A 21,091-nucleotide genomic window follows, 5' to 3' on the forward strand; every position below is an offset into this window, starting at 1 on the left:
ATTCACCAGTGCAACGTGGAGGCGCTCTGGGCCATAAACGAGCCGGCGCCGGGCTCCAAACTTGCACCTCAACTTGTGCCCGTCATTGTTATGCAGCCAAATGCACTAATGCTGTTGCATACTTTAAGGCGAATGCGCACACAGGAGTGGTTCAGCTGTGTGTGTGTGTATGCGGGTGACTATATGTGTGACTATATGTTGGGTATTAGTTGGTGGAAAAATGTAGATATCAAATATTAATCGTAGGAAAGCCAAGTGAAAGTTAAAAGTCGGTATGAGAACATTTTAGTGTTTCAAGTATATATATAAATATTTTAGGGATTATATCAATTTCTCAACTAATGACAATATATAACTCTACGACTTCAATATATGTAAAAACCACGAAAAAACGTATTTCTTATCAATTTTTGAATAGTATTATTTTTATTTATTTATAAAAGGTCGGCAAAACGAGAATACAGCCAAAGTAACTTTCATTAAAGTTTCAATCTTACTTTGATTTTCAAATTGGATTTGGCCAAATTCACGGCTCAGCGTAAGCTTACATAACATGTATAAATTTAATCCACAGTTAGTCTGTTAGTCAGCCTGGGTAAACATTTAAATCAATATAGTATAAATAACCCCATCCTAAATGTATGACCTCAACATTGACTGCAACCTTTCCATTGAATATATACGCAATATTATCATGTAACATGTATATATGCATACGCGCCACTCAATATTTTTTTTATAGATTCTTTTTGGGTAAATTTATGTAAAAGCATGCTTCCCCTCTTATAGTCAGTTGCAGGATTCTCAACTTTTCCTACGACATATTCATGTACATGTCGTATGAGTAATATTCAAACATCAAAATCAATGCCAGCTGAGGCTAAAAAGCCAATTGAATGGCAAACTTTGGCTGCGGCAAACCCGCCCAAAAAAAAATAAAAAACTATGTAAATTCTGTTGCTCTCATGAAGTGCGCCCTTGAGTATGCTATACATTTTGTAAGTGGCGTCTTGTGAGGCTATTGCGCAAGTATTGGGCAAATGCAGCCAATGGAATTACGTTGCATGAAAGATGGGGCCCAAAAGGTGCAGCCTTTACCATACAATTGAGGGCTGGACATTTGTCAACTTTTCTCGCCACCCCCAAAACTATGAAGTGCCGGAAACTGCGGCACTGACTAAATGCCGCTTCACGTGCCTGGCTTATCTGCCGCTCCCCGAGTGCCGCGGGAAGGCCCAACCTAATTTGGGTGCCGCCATGCAGTGCATAATTTTAATAAAGGAAGTGTGCGGAATGCCTGGTTAGCAGTTGGGTCGGGTCGGTGAGTGTAAAGGGGGGAGGGGGGGTTGGTTGGGAGAGGGAAGCTGCTTGTAAAATGAGAATGGCAGCCAGGGTGTGAGCAAATAATGCCATGCAACGCTGAGCACAAACCCAAAAATATAAACAACTAAGAAGGCTTTCAAACGAGTATACTAGAAAGCTGGATACGCTGTAATTTACAAAGTTTTTCTTATAAATTCAAATCAGGACAACAGACTGTGATTCGGTTCTCGGTTCGTAAACCAACTTCCTGTTTTTAAGTTTAGTTCGTGAAGCCTTTTCGATTGGTGTGTCAAACCTCTTATAATTTTTATTGCAACAATTTATTATTCATTTATGACTGCTGTTCTACTACTGTGCCACTAAAAATATTCCACTGTGGACATTTTCATATCCAATTTATCGCAAAATTTAATTTCAACCAAGACAAAATTATATAAATCGTCCGGCTTTCGGTACGGTTGTCTTTTTATTCATTTATTTATTAAATGGTTGACAAAAACGAGTGTCTTCCTAATTATTCAACATATAAAATTATAAAAATAAAGTGCTAAAAGCCTAATAAGATTACACAATTTTCTAATAGTCCCATCTGGTTTGGCATAAGGTTCCGTTCCTGGCAAAAAAAATAAAAATTTTTAACCCAGGCGTAAAATATAATTAAAATATGTTACATTTAGCGTTAGGATGGTATTCGTATAAGTTGTTGAATAGTAAAATATACAAAATAATAATATTTGATTATTCTATGAATCCGATTCTAAGCTATCCTAAATGGTTTTAGAGCATAGTGCAAGTCGGCTGCTAATTTTGGTGTTGTTATTGTTGCTACTGTGGCTGGGGCAGTTGTTGTTAAAAACGGATGTTGGGTTAGGCGGGATGATAGTATGTATGTGTTTGTGAAGCGAAGGGAGGGAGGGGGGGGAGTTGAATTTGAGTGCAGCTCTGCATTTGCATTTTGGCAGAGCGAGCGCGTAAAATTAGCTGAGCAAATAACCAGGGGAGGAGGAGAAAGTGAAGGACTTGGATGACGATGACAATGCAAAAGGTTTATTTAATTTAACAAGGGATTAGAGGACTGGGGGCTGCTGTGTGCAGCGACTGCATTGGGATTTTAATATGTTTACATTTTAATTGAGGTTAAGCGCAGATTTGCTGCTCTCCGAAATCCTTCTGCGCTTAGGCAAATATTTTATTTATGTCAGTTTACCAAAGCGTTTGCATACTTCAAGGCGTTGCGTGCTTGACCGCACGACGAGTGCCACAAAAAGCGACTGCTTTAGAGGCGCTTAAGTGCAACAAATGCCACAACAACTGCCAGCTGGCAACAAAGCTGCCAACGGCCAACAGCGGCAACTTAACAAAAGGCTACCGAAAGAAAAGCCAAGCACTGCCCAGACGAAGTGCCATTGTTAAGGCGTTGAGCAGCATACAAAACGTGTTGCATTGCAAAAACAACACCTACAAAATCTACACACAAATGAAAATAAAAGAAAACAATTTGGAGTGAAATTCTATCTGAAAGTTGGCGAAGAAATACTCTGTACTGATCTAACATTAAACATAAAATAGCTGCTTCTGATAATAATATTGAAATATAGAATACAATATTGAAAGTACTTATAACAGAACACACTATAATTTCTGATTTCAGTACTTTTATTACATATATATATATTATTTTATTACTATTTAAATTAAGTGTTTTAAGTTTATGGTTTAGTTGTTGTTAGTTTATTTTAATTGGTAGTTTTATATTCTCTGTCCTCAATCGTTAACCTGGATTTCCCCATGAAACCAGGTTTTTGATCAACTCTTGGTTTGCTAATACTTTTCAATTACAATGGCACCTTTTAAATTTGAGTTTACAAATATGCTTGGATAAATGCAACGAGTGCGGCCTAAGTTATTTTTTTATTCGTAGTTCGTGTTCCTGAAAGATTTTTGATATTGAACCAAAGCATTTTCGAAATAATATATGATTCAGTTCCGACTAGGTTTTAAATGGGGAAAAATAAGTTAAAATTTCCGGGATCGAATTGGTTTAGTTTAAAACAGATTTGCAGTCTTTACTGTTACCTGTTTTAGTTACATATAAATTAGTGGTTGTATTATTATAAATTTTTCAATTAAATTAAAAGCTAACTTCTATAACTTAAAAATTTAAGGGCCACGCGCTTCTAATCAGTAAAGAAGTTAAGGTAATCAAATAAATAAAGACAAGTTTTGTAATTACCTAACGATTTGTTGTGCCAATATACTCTGTGTAGCTTTGATAATGGGTATATTATTTCAAAGTGGCAGTAACACATGCAAGCAAGGCTACAGACTGTCATCTTGTCTTCTTTGCAACGGAATGGGAGGCTCTTGAAATTCGTTGGCAGGACTTAAGACCAGTTGCTAAGTTGCTTTTGAGTTATTGTCCAGATTTGCTGGGCTTTGTTTTCCTTGGGCATGAAATGCGCAAAAACACGTTATGTGAGCTGTCAGTTCAAGCGTATAACTTCATTCAAAGCCTGCTCTTATTTAGCTTAATCTAGAATTTTTGAGTCTTACCATATATATTTTCATTGTAGCGCTATCGGGACGACTACCTGGAAGACTATGATCGTCTCGGGTACAAACATACGCTCGCCACATTCTATTCCAAAACCTGTTTCTGGTGGCTGACGTCCCTGCTGTGGCTGGGCTATAAGGAGCCGCTCGAACTGGAAGATCTGGGTCACATGCGATTGGAGGATAGCGCTAGAGCGCATTATGATCGTTTTCTGTACATCTACACGGAGGAAGTGGTAAGTTATCTGAAATCAGATATATCAGATATATATATGTATTTAATGTTATTCTTATTATAGTTAATTTAAGCTAACAGAGCCTTAGTCTGAACATAACAGTAAAATATTTGGTATAAGATTAATGCAAAGTTAACATTAATTCTAAGAAGAGTATTCATATTGTCCTTAATTTAACCTTAGTTTGGAAGTAGGATTGACTTCCACAATAGGGTTTAATTAAGGACAATATTAATACGCATATGAGTCAATTATTATTATGAGTCAATTATTTATTCGGGTCGTTCCATAAATATAACCTTACCATTTTTTCAGAAAAACTTTAGAAATATTTCATTTGACTTAAACCCTCCAATACATTATACGCCAAATATATTTCATTTTTATACTTAAGTCTATTTACTCAGATAAAGAGTTGATATATATTAACACATTAAATAGCAACTGTGCTCGTTGAGCGTAATTTAATTAAAAAGGGCACATTAAAATTTAAAATGAGAAAAAAAACGAAATAAAATAAATAAATGAATAATTAAATGCTTCTGGCCAAAATGACCAGTTACAATTGAGACTTCTTTTCGGCTTGGCCTCGCCAACTGGCTCTGTTGAATTTCCATTAAGAAAATATTGTATTTCATTTGCAAAAAGCACAACAAGCAAATTGCTTAATTATTTATTTAAATGCAATGCCGCCGTTGGCTAAAGGCAATAAATTATCAATGCAAATAAAAAATATATACATATATGTACACGTAACATGCATGTATATAAAGGGCAGGAGATGGGACAGAGAGATGGGACAGAGGCCATTTGCTTGATAACAAAGTGAAAGTGTGGCCATTGTCAGTTTGCTTACTGTACGTATACCCTGTAGTCATAAGAATTATCAAAAAGGGTTTAATAATAATTGCAACAGTCATGTGTCTCACTTATAGCCTCTGCCCACTGAACACATTTCTGAAAATGTCACATTTTTGCAATATGTGTAAAATGCGGCCTGTACGTTTCCCCATAAGAAAACACATTTCACACATTTTTCAAAAATGTCACATTTTTTAAAAATGTGTAAATTCGCCCCGAACATTTCGTGTATTTTGCGATGATTAATCGAGATTTCTATCGATGTTGTGAAAAATGTAAACATAAACCAGCTAATATTGCAACGAAGGCAAGCGGTTACTTTAAATTATAATTTTAAATTTTAATAATCCCACAGTTTTTAACATTTAAAGTTGGCCAAATCCCGCAAAGGGTCTATTAAACGGAGCCCCTACTTCGGGGCCGTATTATTTGACTTTTGGAAGGAAATCTGTGCGGCGCTTATGTAAATTAAAGCAACTCGATCAGCTGTTTATTCAAAGAAACAGTACTTTTGCCACTCACATGTTACCGAAAACCGGTGGAACACCAATAAGTAAAACTTGAAAATGTGACATTTTTAAGCCCAGTGGAGAAAGGCTATTAATCAAAAAGTATATTCTAAATAAACATCTACTCTACTAAGCCATTTTGGTTTCTCACTTTTCGATCTAGAAGCTACTTTTACTACTCGGTAACAGGATATCTACTAGTCGGCAGTCTGGTCTCGAATGCTCTTACTTGGTTTATTTTTAAATGTTAATTTATTTGCTGCATTTTGTGTGCAATTTTAATGACAAAATGGCAACTGGCTGTGTAAATTATTATAGAACGCCGGCCAGCAAAGTAGCCGAAGGATATATTAAACGTCTGGCATTAATGTGCTTATTAATTACTCTTAATAGAAACTATCTGACTTGTACGTAATGTCGAAAGTATACATTGCAATGTAGCAACAACGAGCAAATATATTAATAGCTAGAGGGTATAACCCGGCCTTGCCCGTGGTACGTATAAAATAAATAAAAAAGACAGATGAGATTTGACAGAGTTATGGGGGTGGAAAATTTTGACTTATGTCTATATGGGATATTTGACGGTTCTATTTTTACATGAATGTTGACCAAGAATAATGTTTCCAGATTTGGATGCCAAATTAATCTCAAAACCAGGAACAAAGACCCAAACCTCGTGAAAATCATATGAGATTTGATCGAGTTATGGGGGTGGGAAATTTCGACCTTGTCTATATGGGATATTTGAGAATACCATTTTAACAAGAATTTTGACCAGGAATAATGTTTCCAGATTTGCAACGAACCAAACCTCGGGTACATCGGATGACATTTGACCGAGTTATAGGGGTGGGAAATTTCGACCTATGTCTATATAGGATATTTGAGGGTACCATTTTAACATGAATTTTGACCAAGAATAATTGCATTTAGTACATTTAACTTCCTTGATTAACTATTCTTGTTATCGGTAACAAGCTTATAAAGTCCACGGTATTATTAGTAATAATAATTTAATATAATAGTAATCATTTCTAATTAATCAATTCATATTTTTAGTCGTCGTTTAGACAACTGTTGCTTATATTGTCTAGCCGAATGAAAAAATTGCCACTCTTATTTAAGTTTATTTTTAGTTTATGGCCTTATTCTGTTAATAATAATATTGAAATCGTTTTATGATTTATTCGCTTCTCTCTTTGTAGAAAAAATCAAATGCGTCGCCATCTTTGTGGTATTGTTATATAAAGAACAGTTGGCGCATGTTTGCATTGGGCGGCATTTTGAAGTTGGCCGGTGATTTATTTGCATTGATTGGTCCACTTGCCATACAGCAAATAGTGCAGTATATCGAAGGACTCTATGCGGCGGCACAGGAACAGGCACAGGCACAGGTCGAGGCACAGTCAGCTGCAGCAAATAGATCAATACTATTGGGAGTTGGGTCTACGAGCAGTCCAATGTTGGGTCCTAATGCCACAGATAGTCCTGCTGATGTTGTTTACTATGATGACGACGGTGGCGATGATGGGCTTTTCAATGTTGGTATTGGCATTGGCGATGTGCGAATTTACTATGCCAGATGGTCGGATTTGCTAACAAATGGCTGGAGCATTGCTTGGCTGGTGCTGGTGGCAGCATTGGCACAGGCCGCATTGTCGCAGGCCTCCACGCATGTGCTCAACATGACAGGGATCAGGATTAAAACATCGCTACAGGGTCTAATTTATCGCAAAAGTTTGCTTCTAAATGCCAGCAGTGGTTGTGGCAACAATGGCGCCGATGTTGATGCTGATGATGATGATGACAACCCTGCCGCCGCTGCTGCGCAACAAAATGGCAACATTGGGCTGACTACCAATGATAAGCCTGCAAAGCTCGCTGCCAAACAACAAACGGAGCGTTCGGACGGTAAGTGTTTGGCTTTGGTAGCCCCCCTTCAAGCCCCCTCAAGCCCCCTTCAAGTCCCCCTCGTCAGAGCCCATCCCTCACTCTCTATTTGTATCAAACTCATTTGTGTTTGACAGAGGTAAATGTGCGTTTGGTGTTAATTGAAAGTTTTACGGCTGAAGTGTTTGCCAGCAGCGACCTGGCCAAATGTCCACGTGTAATTGGCTTAAGTGGGCGTGTCCATTTTTGGGCGCCATCCTGTTGTGCGTCAAACAATGAAGGTCTGCTGCCACTGGTTAGCTATTTGTTTTTAGTTGCGATTATAGCAGTTTTCCGTGTCTGGCAAAGACAAATTGCTTTTCGAGTGGCTTAGCCCCCAAACAGATTTTGGGTTTATTACTGTATACGTTCTATGACATCGTATTAAATCAAATGGCTTAATATAATTGATGAATATCTAATAAGCTGACCATAACAGATTGTTTTAGGTATTGAAGGATACTTAGTTGAAACTACTTAGTAAATAAATTAAGTTAAATACTTATTTATAATAATCTCTATATATAAAACTGTTTGTCCTGACTGACTGACTGACTGACTGACTGACTGACTGACTGACTGACTGACTGACTGACTGACTGACTGACTGACTGACTGACTGACTGACTGACTCACTGACTGACTGAACTGACTGACTGACTGACTGATTGGTGATCAACGCACACCCCAAACCGTAAGAGCTAGGAAGCTGAAATTTTCACTGTAGTTACCTTATGTGATGTAGGTGCACGTTAAGACGGGGTTTCGGGAAATTCCACTCGCAAGTGTGGAAAAATCGCGAAAAACGTTTGTATGTAACTTTTTTGTTTACCATCCGATCGGCCCCAAACTTATTTTCAAAGATCTTCGTTCATATTCATTTGAGGGGTGTTTCGCACTTTTCGGAAAACCCATTCCTCCTTGGTGGAAATGGAGGTCAAAGATTTGGTGGGTGACGTTTCGCGCTCAAATTCATTTCCAGTGATCTATATGAAAAATCATTTGAGACGTGTTTCTCACTTTTCGCAGAATTCAAACTTCTTCGCGGGGAATGCGATTTAAAGATTTTTTGGGCGAAGTTTTAAGTTGTGTCCGATTTGCTTCAAACTTATTTTTAAAGCTCTTCATAAGAACTTAATAAGTACGTATTTCAGCGATTTGGAAAATTCCACCCGCAACAGTGGTAAATTGGCGGAAAAAGGTTGTATGAAAGTTTTTTGTTTACCATCCGATCGGCCCCAAATTCATGTTTAAATATCTATGTTTAAATTCATTTAAGGGGTGTTTCACACTTTTTGAAAAATCCATTCCTCCTTGGTGGAAATGGAGGTCAAAGATTTGGTGGGTGACGTTTCGCACTCAAATTCATTTCCTGAGATCTATTAGAAAAATCATTTAAGACGTGTTTCACACTTTTCGCAGAATTTAAACTTCTTCGTGGGGAATGCGATTTAAAGATTTTTTGGGCGGCGTTTTAAGTTGTGTCCGATTTGCTTCAAACTTATTTTTAAAGCTCTTCATAAGAACTTAATAAGTACGTATTTCAGCGATTTGGAAAATTCCACCCGCAACAGTGGTAAATTGGCGGAAAACGGTTGTATGAAAGTTTTTTGTTTACCATCCGATCGGCCCCAAACTAATTTTCAAAGATCTATATTCAAATTCATTTGAGGGTTGTCTCATACTTTTTGAAAAATCCATCCCTCCTTGGTGCAAATGGGGGTCGAAGATTTGGTGGATGACGTTTTGTGTTCAAATTTATTTCCAAAGATCTATAAGAAAGATCATTAGAGACGTGTTTCACATTTCTCGCAAAATCTAAACTCCTTCGGTGGAAAATGCATTTCAATGATTTTTTTGGTGAATTTTAAGAGTTTTCCGATTTGCATAAAAGTTGTTTGAATCCCGTCCGATCAGTTTAAAAATCATTTTCAAAGCTTTTTTGATTTTATAACATACGTGCCACGGGCAAGGCCGGGTTATACCCGCTAGTAATATATATAATAATAATATAATAATATGATTGAAATGCTTTCTAATTATGGTTTTCCTAATAAAAAGGGTATGTGATCCTATATATTGGAAAATTTGTTAAAGATTTTAAATAACTTTCTTTTAGTAGGAAAAAAACATGGTAAAAAATATAAAATTAATATAAAAAGGTATTTAAAATTAATAAAAAAAAAATGAATAGAACGACATTGGGTAATGTATTATAAGTCATTATCGACCTTTAATGCCTAACCGCCTTGTTTTACGAGGGCATTAATTAGGAACACTTGTTTTTATAAAATTACTAAAAGATGTTATTGAAAACCTAATAACTCAAAGTACATAATGTGAACTAGGTCCGAAGTCGCACTCAACTGATGTATTAACTTTCCCATATTAGTCACATATTATATAAGATTTAAGATTTAATCCTCCACATTTGTTCAAGGCACACAATTAAATTTACATGACCTTAAATAAGAATTCAATATGAATTGTAATCTATTTTAACTTCTCCGCACAGGCCTCAGTGACATTGGCGCAATCACGAATCACATGACGGAGGACACTCTCAATATTATGCAATTCTTTTGGATCGCTCACTATGCCTGGGCTATACCCTTCAAGGTTCGTATCAAAATCCGAGTTAATTTACGAGCATCTTGTGTGCCATTTTTGGTTCGAATTTTATTGAAAGCTTATTTATAACACTTGCTGCGCTTGGAAAATTGCAGTTGTTGTTGTTGTTGTTGTTGTTTTAATCACACTCTAGATTTATTTCATGTAATTTGCCATCTATAAATTGCAATGCCTTTGATTTGTATTTTATTTGTTCAATTTCTTATGGATTGCATGCAAATTTTATTTGTTTTCGGCATTTAAATGTCATTCGTTGTGCAAATATTTGCGCATGGCTCCTGACTACATGTGTATAAATGTACTTAGTTTAAGTCTAGGGATTTTTATGTAATTGAACAAACTTGTTAATGATTAAACCAAACACGCACACACACACACACTCATGCACATGTGTGTAGCTGCCCATGGCGAACTTACATATATAAACACGCATACATGCACGCATAATTAATGCGTATTAAATGTATGTATATATATATCTGTGTGTGAAATTTGGGCATAATTAGCTACGAGGTTGCATTTACTATGGTCCTGTGCGTTGCGTTCCAGTCACAGCGAGTCCAGTCCATACTGTGCCCCATGCTTAAACTCCGTCTCAAAACGAATTGATTTGTAAATGTTTGGGCGACTGTTGCTCGTACTTGGTACTTGGTTTAGGTTTAGCATTTGCGGTTGTAGTTGCTGCGGTGGTGCGGTGGGGCGGCGGAGCGGTGATGCGGTGTGGACTGTCATGGCAGCAGCTGCATTATAATTTACTCGTTTGTATGCAGGCCGAATCGGATTTGCCGGGCAGGCAGACTCGTTTAGGGTCATGTTTATTGTGTAAAAAATTAATTAACATTTAGGTTGCAGCTAGTATTGGGATAGTTGTGGTTCGGCCTCGCCTGTCGTTCGGTAATAATATATCTTAAATACATGCAGCAAGATTTGTGTGCAGGATTAGTTTAATTCACCAATGAAATGCAATTTAGATATAGAATATATTGTTATTGTTCATTCCTGTAGAGGATAAATTAATATTTAATGAAAGCCGGCGAAGTGCATTTGATATAGTTTCAAATTAATAATAACAATGTATAGAATTTAATGCTTGCCTACTTTAAAGCAGACAGACCAGTGCATTGATAAAATGAATTATCAACTTCGGTTTGTAATTAACCATTTCTCAGATGCGTAGCGCCTGGTGTGATCCTGGTATTCCATAGCTACTAGACTGAGAGCTCTATGTAGCCTGTGCTCTATAAGCCGTGGTACAAATTGTATAAAGGGTTTGTGCCAATGTTACAGTGTAAATAGGCGGAAGGAAGCATCTCCGACCCCATAAGGTAGATATATTTATACACAGTATTTCTGTACGTATTTTAAAAGTGGGGTCCTCCTCTCGGCCGCGCTATACGAGAGTATTTTGTTTATTTACAGACTGCTCCGCTTTCATGTAATCGATAAAAATTGATACCGAAGCCTTTTTTTTAAGTTTGTTTCTGATTATCAAACACCTGCTCCGCTACTAAGCAATCGATTAAAGGCGATATCGAAATTCTGTTTCTTCAGTAAATCTCTTAGTTTAATTTTAGAGACTTTTTGCAGAGTTCTTTAGTCTTTTTTAGAGTCTTTATACGAATAATATTATCTACTCCAGAAAATTACATCAAGATCAGTTAAGAAGAACTTGTTCTTCTTATTCAAGAAAAGTAGGAAAGCAACGTGGCAGCTAGCTCCAAGCGTAGGTATTTTTGTGTACCTGTGCACATTCATATGCGTGTCTTTTTTAAATCCTATCAATATATAAATAAATAATATAAATGAAATTGCCTTTGCATTGTGTTGTGCAGTGTGTATGGGCTGCTATTTTGGACTCTTGTTTTTTCACAGTAGCTCAGGGATCTCCTAGTCGGCCAATACCGACTTGAGCTTCTGACAATTGCTAATATTAAACAAATTAAATATGTAAAAGTTAATATTTTAATTTATGATAATCTGAATGATTATATTGAAAATTTAAAGAAATTTGTCAAGCCTAGTTTGTACTTACAATTTGTAACCAGGTTTACGAATCGAGCTTTAAGGTTTGCATTAGTTTGCACACTTAGCCAACGTATCTTCTGTCTGTATTTTGATTCTTTTGCAGGTCTTAGCCAAGTAATAATATTTGAACTCAATCTATTTCATTCTGCACAGCTCCATGTCAAACTTTATCATGTTTATTACCCAAATAATGTACTCACATCTTAATTATCTTAAGGCTGGTGCACACAAAACACCCTCCATCCGTCATTCGATATTGCAGCGACTACATGATTTGCATAACCAAATAAATTGAATACTGCAATCGCAACTATACATATTTCTCGCATTTCCTTACAGATAGCCCTGGTCATCTACTTGCTGTATCTGAAGCTGGGCATAAGTGCGGTGATTGGAGCCATTGTGTGCATTGTCATTATGACTCCGTTGCAGTTCCTCATCGGCCATGCGATGTCCAGGAATGCCGAAGTGATAGCGGTAAGTAAAACAATGGCCGATGGATTGGAGGCGTGGCAAGGGAGTTGCAGTTTTCATGCAGTTGCAGTTCAATTTAATTAGAGCGAGACAATGAACAAAATTAATTTCGTCCGAAATAAAGTGCAGCACATTTGGAAAGCATGAAATGGCCAGGATACGACAGGATACAGCGGCATTACAATGCGTTTGATTCTTGCATTGTGCTGGTCAGTTTGTTTACAATTTGCCTGCCATTATTCTGACCTTCCAGGGTTGAGAATCTGTATTCTCTTGAACTTTGGCCGAGCTGTTGTTTGTTTTTGTTGTTGTTATTCTTGTTATTGCTGTTGGCTCATTAAAAGTTTCTTGTTAACAGATTTGTGGTCAATTTAAAGTTATTGCTAGTTGGTCGACATGAGTTAATTGAATTTGGGTTTCGGCTTTTTGGCCTATTGAGGCATTCTTCATTTACTTGTGGCCAATTAAAGTTTGGGTTTACAGATTGTTATTTGATTGGCGTTACATGCGGGCATTAAAGAGATATGTTTTATTTCAATATCTTAAGCATAGAGGTTGACCAGCACAAACACAGATGTGTGTCGATTAAGTTACTTCCTTTTAAATATTATAATGGGACTGGAACTCGAAATAATATGAATTGCAAAGAAGGGGACAGCTTCGATCCATAAAATATATATTTTTAATCAGTAACAACAGCCGAGTTGATATAACCGGGTCCATTTGTCCGTCTATCTGTTTCTATGCAAACTAGTCTCTCAGTTTTAATGATGGCATCAGCTACCTTACATATTAAATAAATTACATCAACAGACTACTATATCTATTCTAAAGAAAGAATCGGTAAAAAAAGGGATTCAGTTTGGACAACTCATCAGTTTCTTATATATTAGATTAGAAATTATCACTATTATCGGCAAACTTCATCCGAATTAAAGCTCTTTCAAGGGTATTTAATATTCGGCGTGCTGATGAAAGCCGTAGTACTTGTTATAAATTATTTTATATATTTTTCCGTTTAGAAATACACAGATGAGCGTTTGAAAAAAATTCACGACACATTAATTGGCATTAAGATTATCAAGCTAAACGCCTGGGATGAGGTGTTCTTGAGAAAGATTCAAGCGGCACGCAAAAAGGAACTCAAATATCTCAACAAAGATGCGCTGTATTGGACCTTAATGGGTAGGTGGAAATCATACTCAACCACCTACATAAATTTACATTTAATTGCATTTGCAGCCATTTTGACTCACATTTCCACGGTGTTGATCACATTTGTGACTTTGGCTGTTTACGTTTACCTGCCACAGGATTCGCGTCTGCATTTCGATGCCAGCCATTTGTTTGCAGCCCTGGCTTTGTTTCAGCAGCTGACCGTGCCGTTGCTGATCTTTCCCATAACGGTGCCCATTATCATTGCGGCAAGAGTGTCCACGCGACGCCTGGAGCGCTTTTTACACGCACCGGAGATTCAAAAGCAATTTGAGGGTATAAGGAACATGGCGCGCATCTTGAGCAAGAGCGACGCCTCGCTGGACATGTACGAGACGCAGGAGAAATCCAACCTGGCATTGCGCACCGCCCAGGTGGAGAATAGACTTAACGAACAGCGTCAGGCGCTGCGCATTCACGATCCGGAGCAGCCGCCGTCGCCAGCGCCTCTGGCTCAATCGGAGCCCATTACGCCCCTGCTGCACAGCAATGGCGAGTCGCCGGAGGAGAGGCCGCCGGTGTTTCTCGCCCATGAACTTGGTCACCACAAGCTCGTGCAGCAGCGTCGCGAGCTGCTACGCAATACGCCCTATGTGGCCATACGGCCGCCCAAGCGATTTGGCGGCACCGCGGAGAAGCCGATGGAGTTTTCGGTGGTGCGTGCCAGGAACACGGATAGCTGGCGTCGTGACTCCTTGCTGCTGAAGATGCCCGACGATATAGCCGTGTCCATCAACGATGGACTCTTCACTTGGCAGCCTCAGTGTCGCTTGCCCAACGTGCAGCTGCACGTCCAGGAAATGACCATACCCAAGGATAAGCTGACCATCATTGTGGGCAAGAATGGCAGTGGCAAGACCTCCCTGCTGTCGGCTCTGCTTATGGAAATGCCGCTGCTTGTGGGGAATATGTTTTGGCATAAGTGAGTACAAGTTTTCTATCTAGTCCACATCTTTATATCTTTATATAAACTAAATCAAGGTTTTTGAAATTCCGATTGAAAAGGGGTTGAAAATGTATGCGAAATTGTATTTAACGGGTGCAAGTAGGCTTCTTTGACTCTTAAGATTTTTTATATATTCTAACAGCCGAGTTGATCGAGCCAAGTCCGTCTGCCAGTCTGATTGTCTATCTGAAGACCACAATGCTAGAGACCTCAAATTTGCAGAACATTTAGCTCTTGGCGTACACTCCTCTTAAAGTTCTTATATACTTATTCTTATAGATAAAACCTTGAGTTTTGGCATTTACATATCTTTGAATATCATTTTAATACCCTTCATTATTATCGGACAAAAAACACCGGGCTTATTCCCATAGAGTTAGACTGTATGGTTGGGCTTAGGGTATCTCATAGTCAGCCGCAATCAACTAAAGTATTTTAAATTTTATTTTATATTTATCGGATGATTTATTTTTGAAATTTATTAGTTTTATTTAATGCATATGTAGCAGTCAAATTTCAAATTACTTTGATCAAATTTAAATAATGACGTTTCTTTCACCTCAATTCTGAAAAACTACATTTAGAAATAGCAAGTTTCTCGTTTTCTTCAATTGGATATATTATAAGAACCAAGAAACAGATGGCCTAGCCTAGTTACTTGTGTATGGCTGCTTAACCTGTCAGCCAGCCCATAAATTAGGCTTTTAAGGCTTGCAATAAATGTGTGTGTGGAGGAGCCCATTGATACCAAGCTGCTTGCATCTTGCTTTCAATATAAAACGCATATTATGCCAATGCAATTCAATGGACGCCTAAAAGTAGGCAACACACATGGCAGGGAATCACCAAAAAACGAGAACTGTGAACTGAAATGTGAAATGTTACACACACACACAGACTTGCACACACACACGCACATTCATATGCAGCTGCAAGCTATGTGGTATTCGAAAATTTATTGAGAACGTTTTTGATGCTGTAGGGGAAGGGGAGTGTCGGGCAAAATGTGTGGCAGGAGACGCGCGGCGCTTATTGCATTTTATTTATGGCTCAGTTGAAGGCCAAGAAAACTGTATGCTTTGCCAAATTGGCAGCCCGTATGCGAAACTAACTGGAAAGCGAAGACACCTCACACATACACACACCCGCACACAGCCACGCACAATTGAAAAACTTTAATTAAATGTAGCCGAGTGTGAAAACGGGTGAATGTTGGTCCGATCTCGTTCTGACTCAACCATTGTTGCTTCAAGTGTTAGGCCCTAAATTGAATGCGAGTGAACGAGTGCCTTGAAAGTTTGGATGGCACAGAGTCCATGGCCTTGAAACTATATTGAGGCTGCGGGCGTTGTTGAATTGAATTTAAATAGCACCCAAACCTAGTTAGCTAATTAATTTGAGCACACCCCCAAAAAATTATGCAATTAAATGCCGTTAAATGAGCAAACAGACCTTTGGGTGTAGGCAGCAGCAGCAGCCCGCCTGGCCGCCTAGCCGCCCGTCTGCTTGCTGTTTACACACCTCAAAATGGCACATAAATAATTTAAATATTTACCTGGGGGCGTGTCAGCGTTGCTACGACCACCATAGTTGATGTGCCCTTCGCTTGTTGGCCTCTGGAAGCACAACAAAACGTGCGTAATCTGACGCACCAGAAAATGGCAAATGGGCAACAAAAGCAACAAATATTTAACTCAAGGAACTAACTAAAAGAATAGAGAAATAAATAAAATAAAATAAAGCGTTTAATTAGCTAACTAACTAGCTCAATATACCCTGTAGCCGGTAAAGAAAGGGGCAGTTAAAGTGTATAATAGTTTTGTGCTTTTTTTAGACTCGTCGAACTGGGCAACTACAAGAGCGAGATACTTGAAATGTTCTCCTATATTATTCGCAGAGCAAGTTAATAATATTTCCTGATTTCTTCTAAATTTTTGTATAATATCGAAAGATATAAAACCTTTTGAGAAGAAACCAATTTAAAAATACTTCAAGCTAGAGGAGCGTTTCGTATTTTATTGTTGCACGAATTATATAATAAATTTCATTCAATATAATAAAATAATACAAAGCTCTTTGCTGATAAAACTGGAAAACTATTAGGACGGCATACGAAATTTTTTAAATTTACTTCACTTTTTTCTTTATCAACAATTCTGTTAAGAAAACAATTTCTTTGAGCAGCCCGTTAAATTTATTTAAAATAATTATTCAACAATAAATAGTACTACTTTAATAATAAAAAAATTTTAATTTGTAATTAAAATGAATAACTAAAGGGTTTCTACCACCTGGCATACATTAATGATTACATAGAGAATGGGTTGCAAGCAAAAAGTTAATTCACTTCGGTGCCGCACTCAAAGCTTCTGCATGAAAGGTGCACACACAAAACATTTGTAAGCCACTCAGAAGCCGCATGACTTTTAAGCCATTAAAACGCATCACGCATACGCAGCGTTGGGCAAATTTAAATGAATGCATTGTGCTGGCAGTGGCATTTGTCGCAGTGTCAGCGCTTGCCTGAATGCCACAGTCGTCAGTCGTCGGTGCAGCATGCATCTTGTGGCACTTAAATGCCAAGCGACAACTTTTGCTGTAATCACAATTTCACTTTTAATGCGGGCAGGGAAAAGCTCAAATTAAATGTAACTCTTCCAGCTGCAGCTGCAGTTGCAGTCGCAGCAGTTGCAGCCGCAGTCGCCGCCGCAGTCATTCAACATATTTTTACAGTCGTTTCCAGGCACATCACGTGATGCGGTAATTTATCACAAAATGTCTGTATATGTTAATTTTATTGCACATAAAATAAACGAAGAGAAGTGCACTCACGCCCCCAGCACGCCCCCTTGGCCCGATGGCGGCTGTAACAAAGTGCCCGGCAAACCGGAGGCGTGGCTGCCATATAAAAATGCATTTAACAAGCTGAAATCGCGCAGCAGGCTGCAAAGGAGGGGCCGCATCTTGCCAGGATTCGACTTTGCTTCTGTTTCTCTGGCTTCGCCCTTTGCCCCATCCATCCCTGCCTCCAGCCCGTTCCAGCGTTCTGCCTTGGCAAACGCAAAATGTGCAATAATTTCAATTACTGTAATAAATGTCTGTGTTGTTCGGAAGTGTCTCTCTCTCTCTCTCTCTCTCTCGCTCTTCCTCGCCTTTAGTGGGTTTCGTTTTGCCTTTGGCTTGGAAATTTATTGTACGACTGCACATGTACGCCACACTATGGATTGCAGGGGCTACGTGAACCTAACGATTGTTAAGTGTGTGCGGTTTTGTGATTTTCAGCTGCCACACGCGATACGCGACAAGGCTTGGCTTGCCGCAAACGCAACGCCAAAGCCAAGGGGCGTCGTCTAAGCGGACTGCGTCCAAGTCGGCGCTGCTTGATATGAGGTGCAAAGTGTGATTTAATGGCCAAGTGTGTGCTTTTGTGTGTGTGCAAGTGTGTGTGCGTGTATGTGCGTGCGGTTGGATTAAGCAGGTCAACAGGGCGCATACGTAATGTGACTTACGTGTGGAGCTAAACAGCTGCAAGTAAATTCACCCGGTTAACATTAACTTAACAGTTTTTGACAAGGTTGCACCACATTAATTCCTGCTCAAGGTCCTTAAAATATATATTATTTTTTGCTCTGTGCTTAAAATACAAGATTGCAACACATTTGCAATATTTGAAGTTCTAAAGAATATTTTAATAGTTTAATCACATCAATATTTTTTTATTTTATATTTTTATTCTTTACGACCAAGAGTTGTTACTTAATTTCAATTTGAACACAATTGTTTTCATTAGGCTTTAAATCAAGCATATCAAAGCCATAATTGAGCACTTATATTAAGATGCCTGTAACCCCAATATAGGGAAATTATTATTATGCGCCCAAATGTAGTTTCTGAGCAAGACGCTTGAAACTATTTGACATATTGCATTGCCGGCTTCACAATGTTGCGGTCGCCAATAAGCACCAATCATCCAATCTGCATATCCTGCGAGTTACTCAATTAAGTGTGCGCGCGGGTGTGGGTGTGGTGTGTGAAGGATGTGTCTGTGCGTGTGTGGTGAATAAGTGTATATAGGCTGCGGCTTATGCGCTTGTCGGCCAACGCGGTGAAAGTTATCATATAAACCGCTTAACTAAATTGCAGCTAATTAATTGAAGTCACTCGCATTTGATATAATTAGCGATGTCATGTAAAAGCGAAAGCTTACACGTGTGTACGTGTCTAGCTGTGCGTGTGTGTGTGTATGGGTGTTTTGATTAACGATGAAAGTTTGCAGCCTAATAGGAGTTTAGATAAAATGCAGTCTAGCAGCTTAGCTTGATGAGTACCGGAAGTTATTCAATGAACCTCCTTGTCGGCGCACGAACTAGCATTAAATAAGTTGGGGAACTACTTTATTCGGCAGCAAATCACACAAATTATTGTTAGTACATAAATTTAATAACGAAAATCAAGCAGCTGTTTTGTATATATATATATCTAATATATATTTAAAATACCCTTTAATTAAGGTAAGTTAAGGAACAATTTAGAATCGATATATATGAGCGAATACGGCGTGCAAATATTTTACTTCAGCGCATCCAATTTCCATCAAGGGCGCGCTATCCTTTTCCGGGCAACATTCTAGACATTGCACCAAAGATTATCGTATAGCTTATGAATTCTTGTTGCATATTTCACTTATTTTTTAAACATTTTTAATGTGCACAGCAGCTTAAAAGGCACCTGGATAAAGGAGAAGGCATCGCAGGTAACTTTTCCTGAACAAACTAATACTACGAAAGAACTGAAAAATGTTGAACAAATATTTAAGACAAAAAGCTTTAAATAAAATCAATAAATGCAAGTTTAAAACGCTTCTTAAATATGTGAGCATTTCCTTTTCACTTTTATTGTGAGAAAAAAATCGATCAAATGTCAATATAATTAAATATATCAATATTATAATAAATATAATATATCATATATATAACATATACATAAATAATATATATATAAAAAAATATAACAATATAATTGGAGACCTAATGAAGGATTTGTTATCAATGAAACTGACCAATCTGTTTTGATTCGAATTAACTGCTCTATTTGCATCGTAAACAAAGTGGAACTAGTTAATTTAATGGCCTAATAAAATGCCCACTGAAATTCATTAGTAAAGATTTATTTAATCAATTAAATGTTTTGTGTTTCTCGATTCGTACAGAAACTGCACCATCTCGTATGTGCCACAGTGCCCGTGGCTGCTGAATGACACTATACGGGAGAATATACTTTTTGGAGAATCGTTTCGGCCAAAACGTTACGATTTTGTGCTGGATGCGTGTGCACTAAAGCCGGATATTGAACTAATGCCGACCGGCGATTTTACGATAATCGGTGAGCGCGGCATCAACCTATCTGGCGGACAGAAGCAGCGAATCGCCATTGCACGTGCAATTTATTCATCGGCTAATGTGGTCATAATGGTGAGTAAGTAAATGCCAAGGACAAGGACGATGCTGTCGACTTAACTGCGAGCCAATCCGACGCCTCAATGCGCTTTATGTGAATGCATCCGCTCATAAAATCCGCCAAATGCTTAAACTTTAAATGAACTATAAAAATTCGACACATTTGTTGCAGGGTAAACAAGTTTTATAGGGCACGTTATGAGGTTTGATATCAAATGATGTGGGGGGTTCTTTGCACTTCAACGAACACGGTAATCGGATTGACATATTTTAAGAAGGACACAGAAACTAATTTTAATTTGAAAGTCGTGTCGAAATTTTGAAGGAAAACAAGATAAGACATTAGAGTTTTGCTTTGCTTTATTCTTCTCAATGTAAAAACAAATTAGACAAAAGCTTAGAGCTTCAAATAGTTAAACTCAAACATTGAATATAGTTTTGAAAAATAGATTTCTTGTCAGTTTGTTTGTGTTGGAGTTTCGCCTTGAGAACTGGTACTCATTTGATTTAAATATAAAAAATCCTTCAGATACCCTAAGCCTAGTTCCGAATCGCGTACCTACTGTGAAAATGGCATCTTTAACAGTTATCTCTTTATATATCTCTCGTGCTTTCTCTCTCTCTCTCCTTGACTTTTTTCTATTCCTCTCTATTTTAGTAGAGTACTGACATCTCTTTTCCTTCATTCCAACATCGCCTTTTTATGCGATTTTCATAATATCTCATAAGGCTTAAAGATATTGATGCCTTATGATAAATATATATAGATAGCTCTCTTTAATTTCTCTTTGTATTGGATTACCAAATGGTCAATCAAAATAAATATTTGTTAAGCCAAATTTATTATTCCAAATCATTATAAAATAACTATTAGGTTTTAAATATTAACTAAAGCATATTCTTTGGATTGCTTTCTTTTAATTTGATTGT

General features: G+C 37.8%; 1 protein-coding gene across 2 annotated transcripts in view; it reads left to right on the plus strand.

Annotated features, from left to right (window-relative positions):
* The window catches only part of Sur (Sulfonylurea receptor), a 54,855-nt gene that overhangs the window by 11,179 nt on the left and 22,585 nt on the right, over positions 1 to 21,091 (plus strand). For both annotated transcript variants that reach the window (XR_010437333.1, XM_064692007.1), the window contains exons 4-10: positions 3,897 to 4,112; positions 6,691 to 7,396; positions 9,930 to 10,033; positions 12,410 to 12,547; positions 13,567 to 13,729; positions 13,787 to 14,681; positions 19,915 to 20,176. Coding sequence is in view for 1 of the 2 variants with exons in the window: in XM_064692007.1 (XP_064548077.1) it covers positions 3,897 to 4,112; positions 6,691 to 7,396; positions 9,930 to 10,033; positions 12,410 to 12,547; positions 13,567 to 13,729; positions 13,787 to 14,681; positions 19,915 to 20,176 (2,484 nt within the window). In the remaining variant the exon portion in view is untranslated. The remainder of the gene's footprint in view (positions 1 to 3,896; positions 4,113 to 6,690; positions 7,397 to 9,929; positions 10,034 to 12,409; positions 12,548 to 13,566; positions 13,730 to 13,786; positions 14,682 to 19,914; positions 20,177 to 21,091) is intronic.

This window comes from Drosophila montana, unplaced genomic scaffold (assembly GCF_035044405.1).
Source record: "Drosophila montana isolate Dmon_TW-CO22-7 unplaced genomic scaffold, ASM3504440v1 contig_3513_1, whole genome shotgun sequence".
Taxonomy (NCBI): Eukaryota; Metazoa; Arthropoda; class Insecta; order Diptera; family Drosophilidae; genus Drosophila; species Drosophila montana.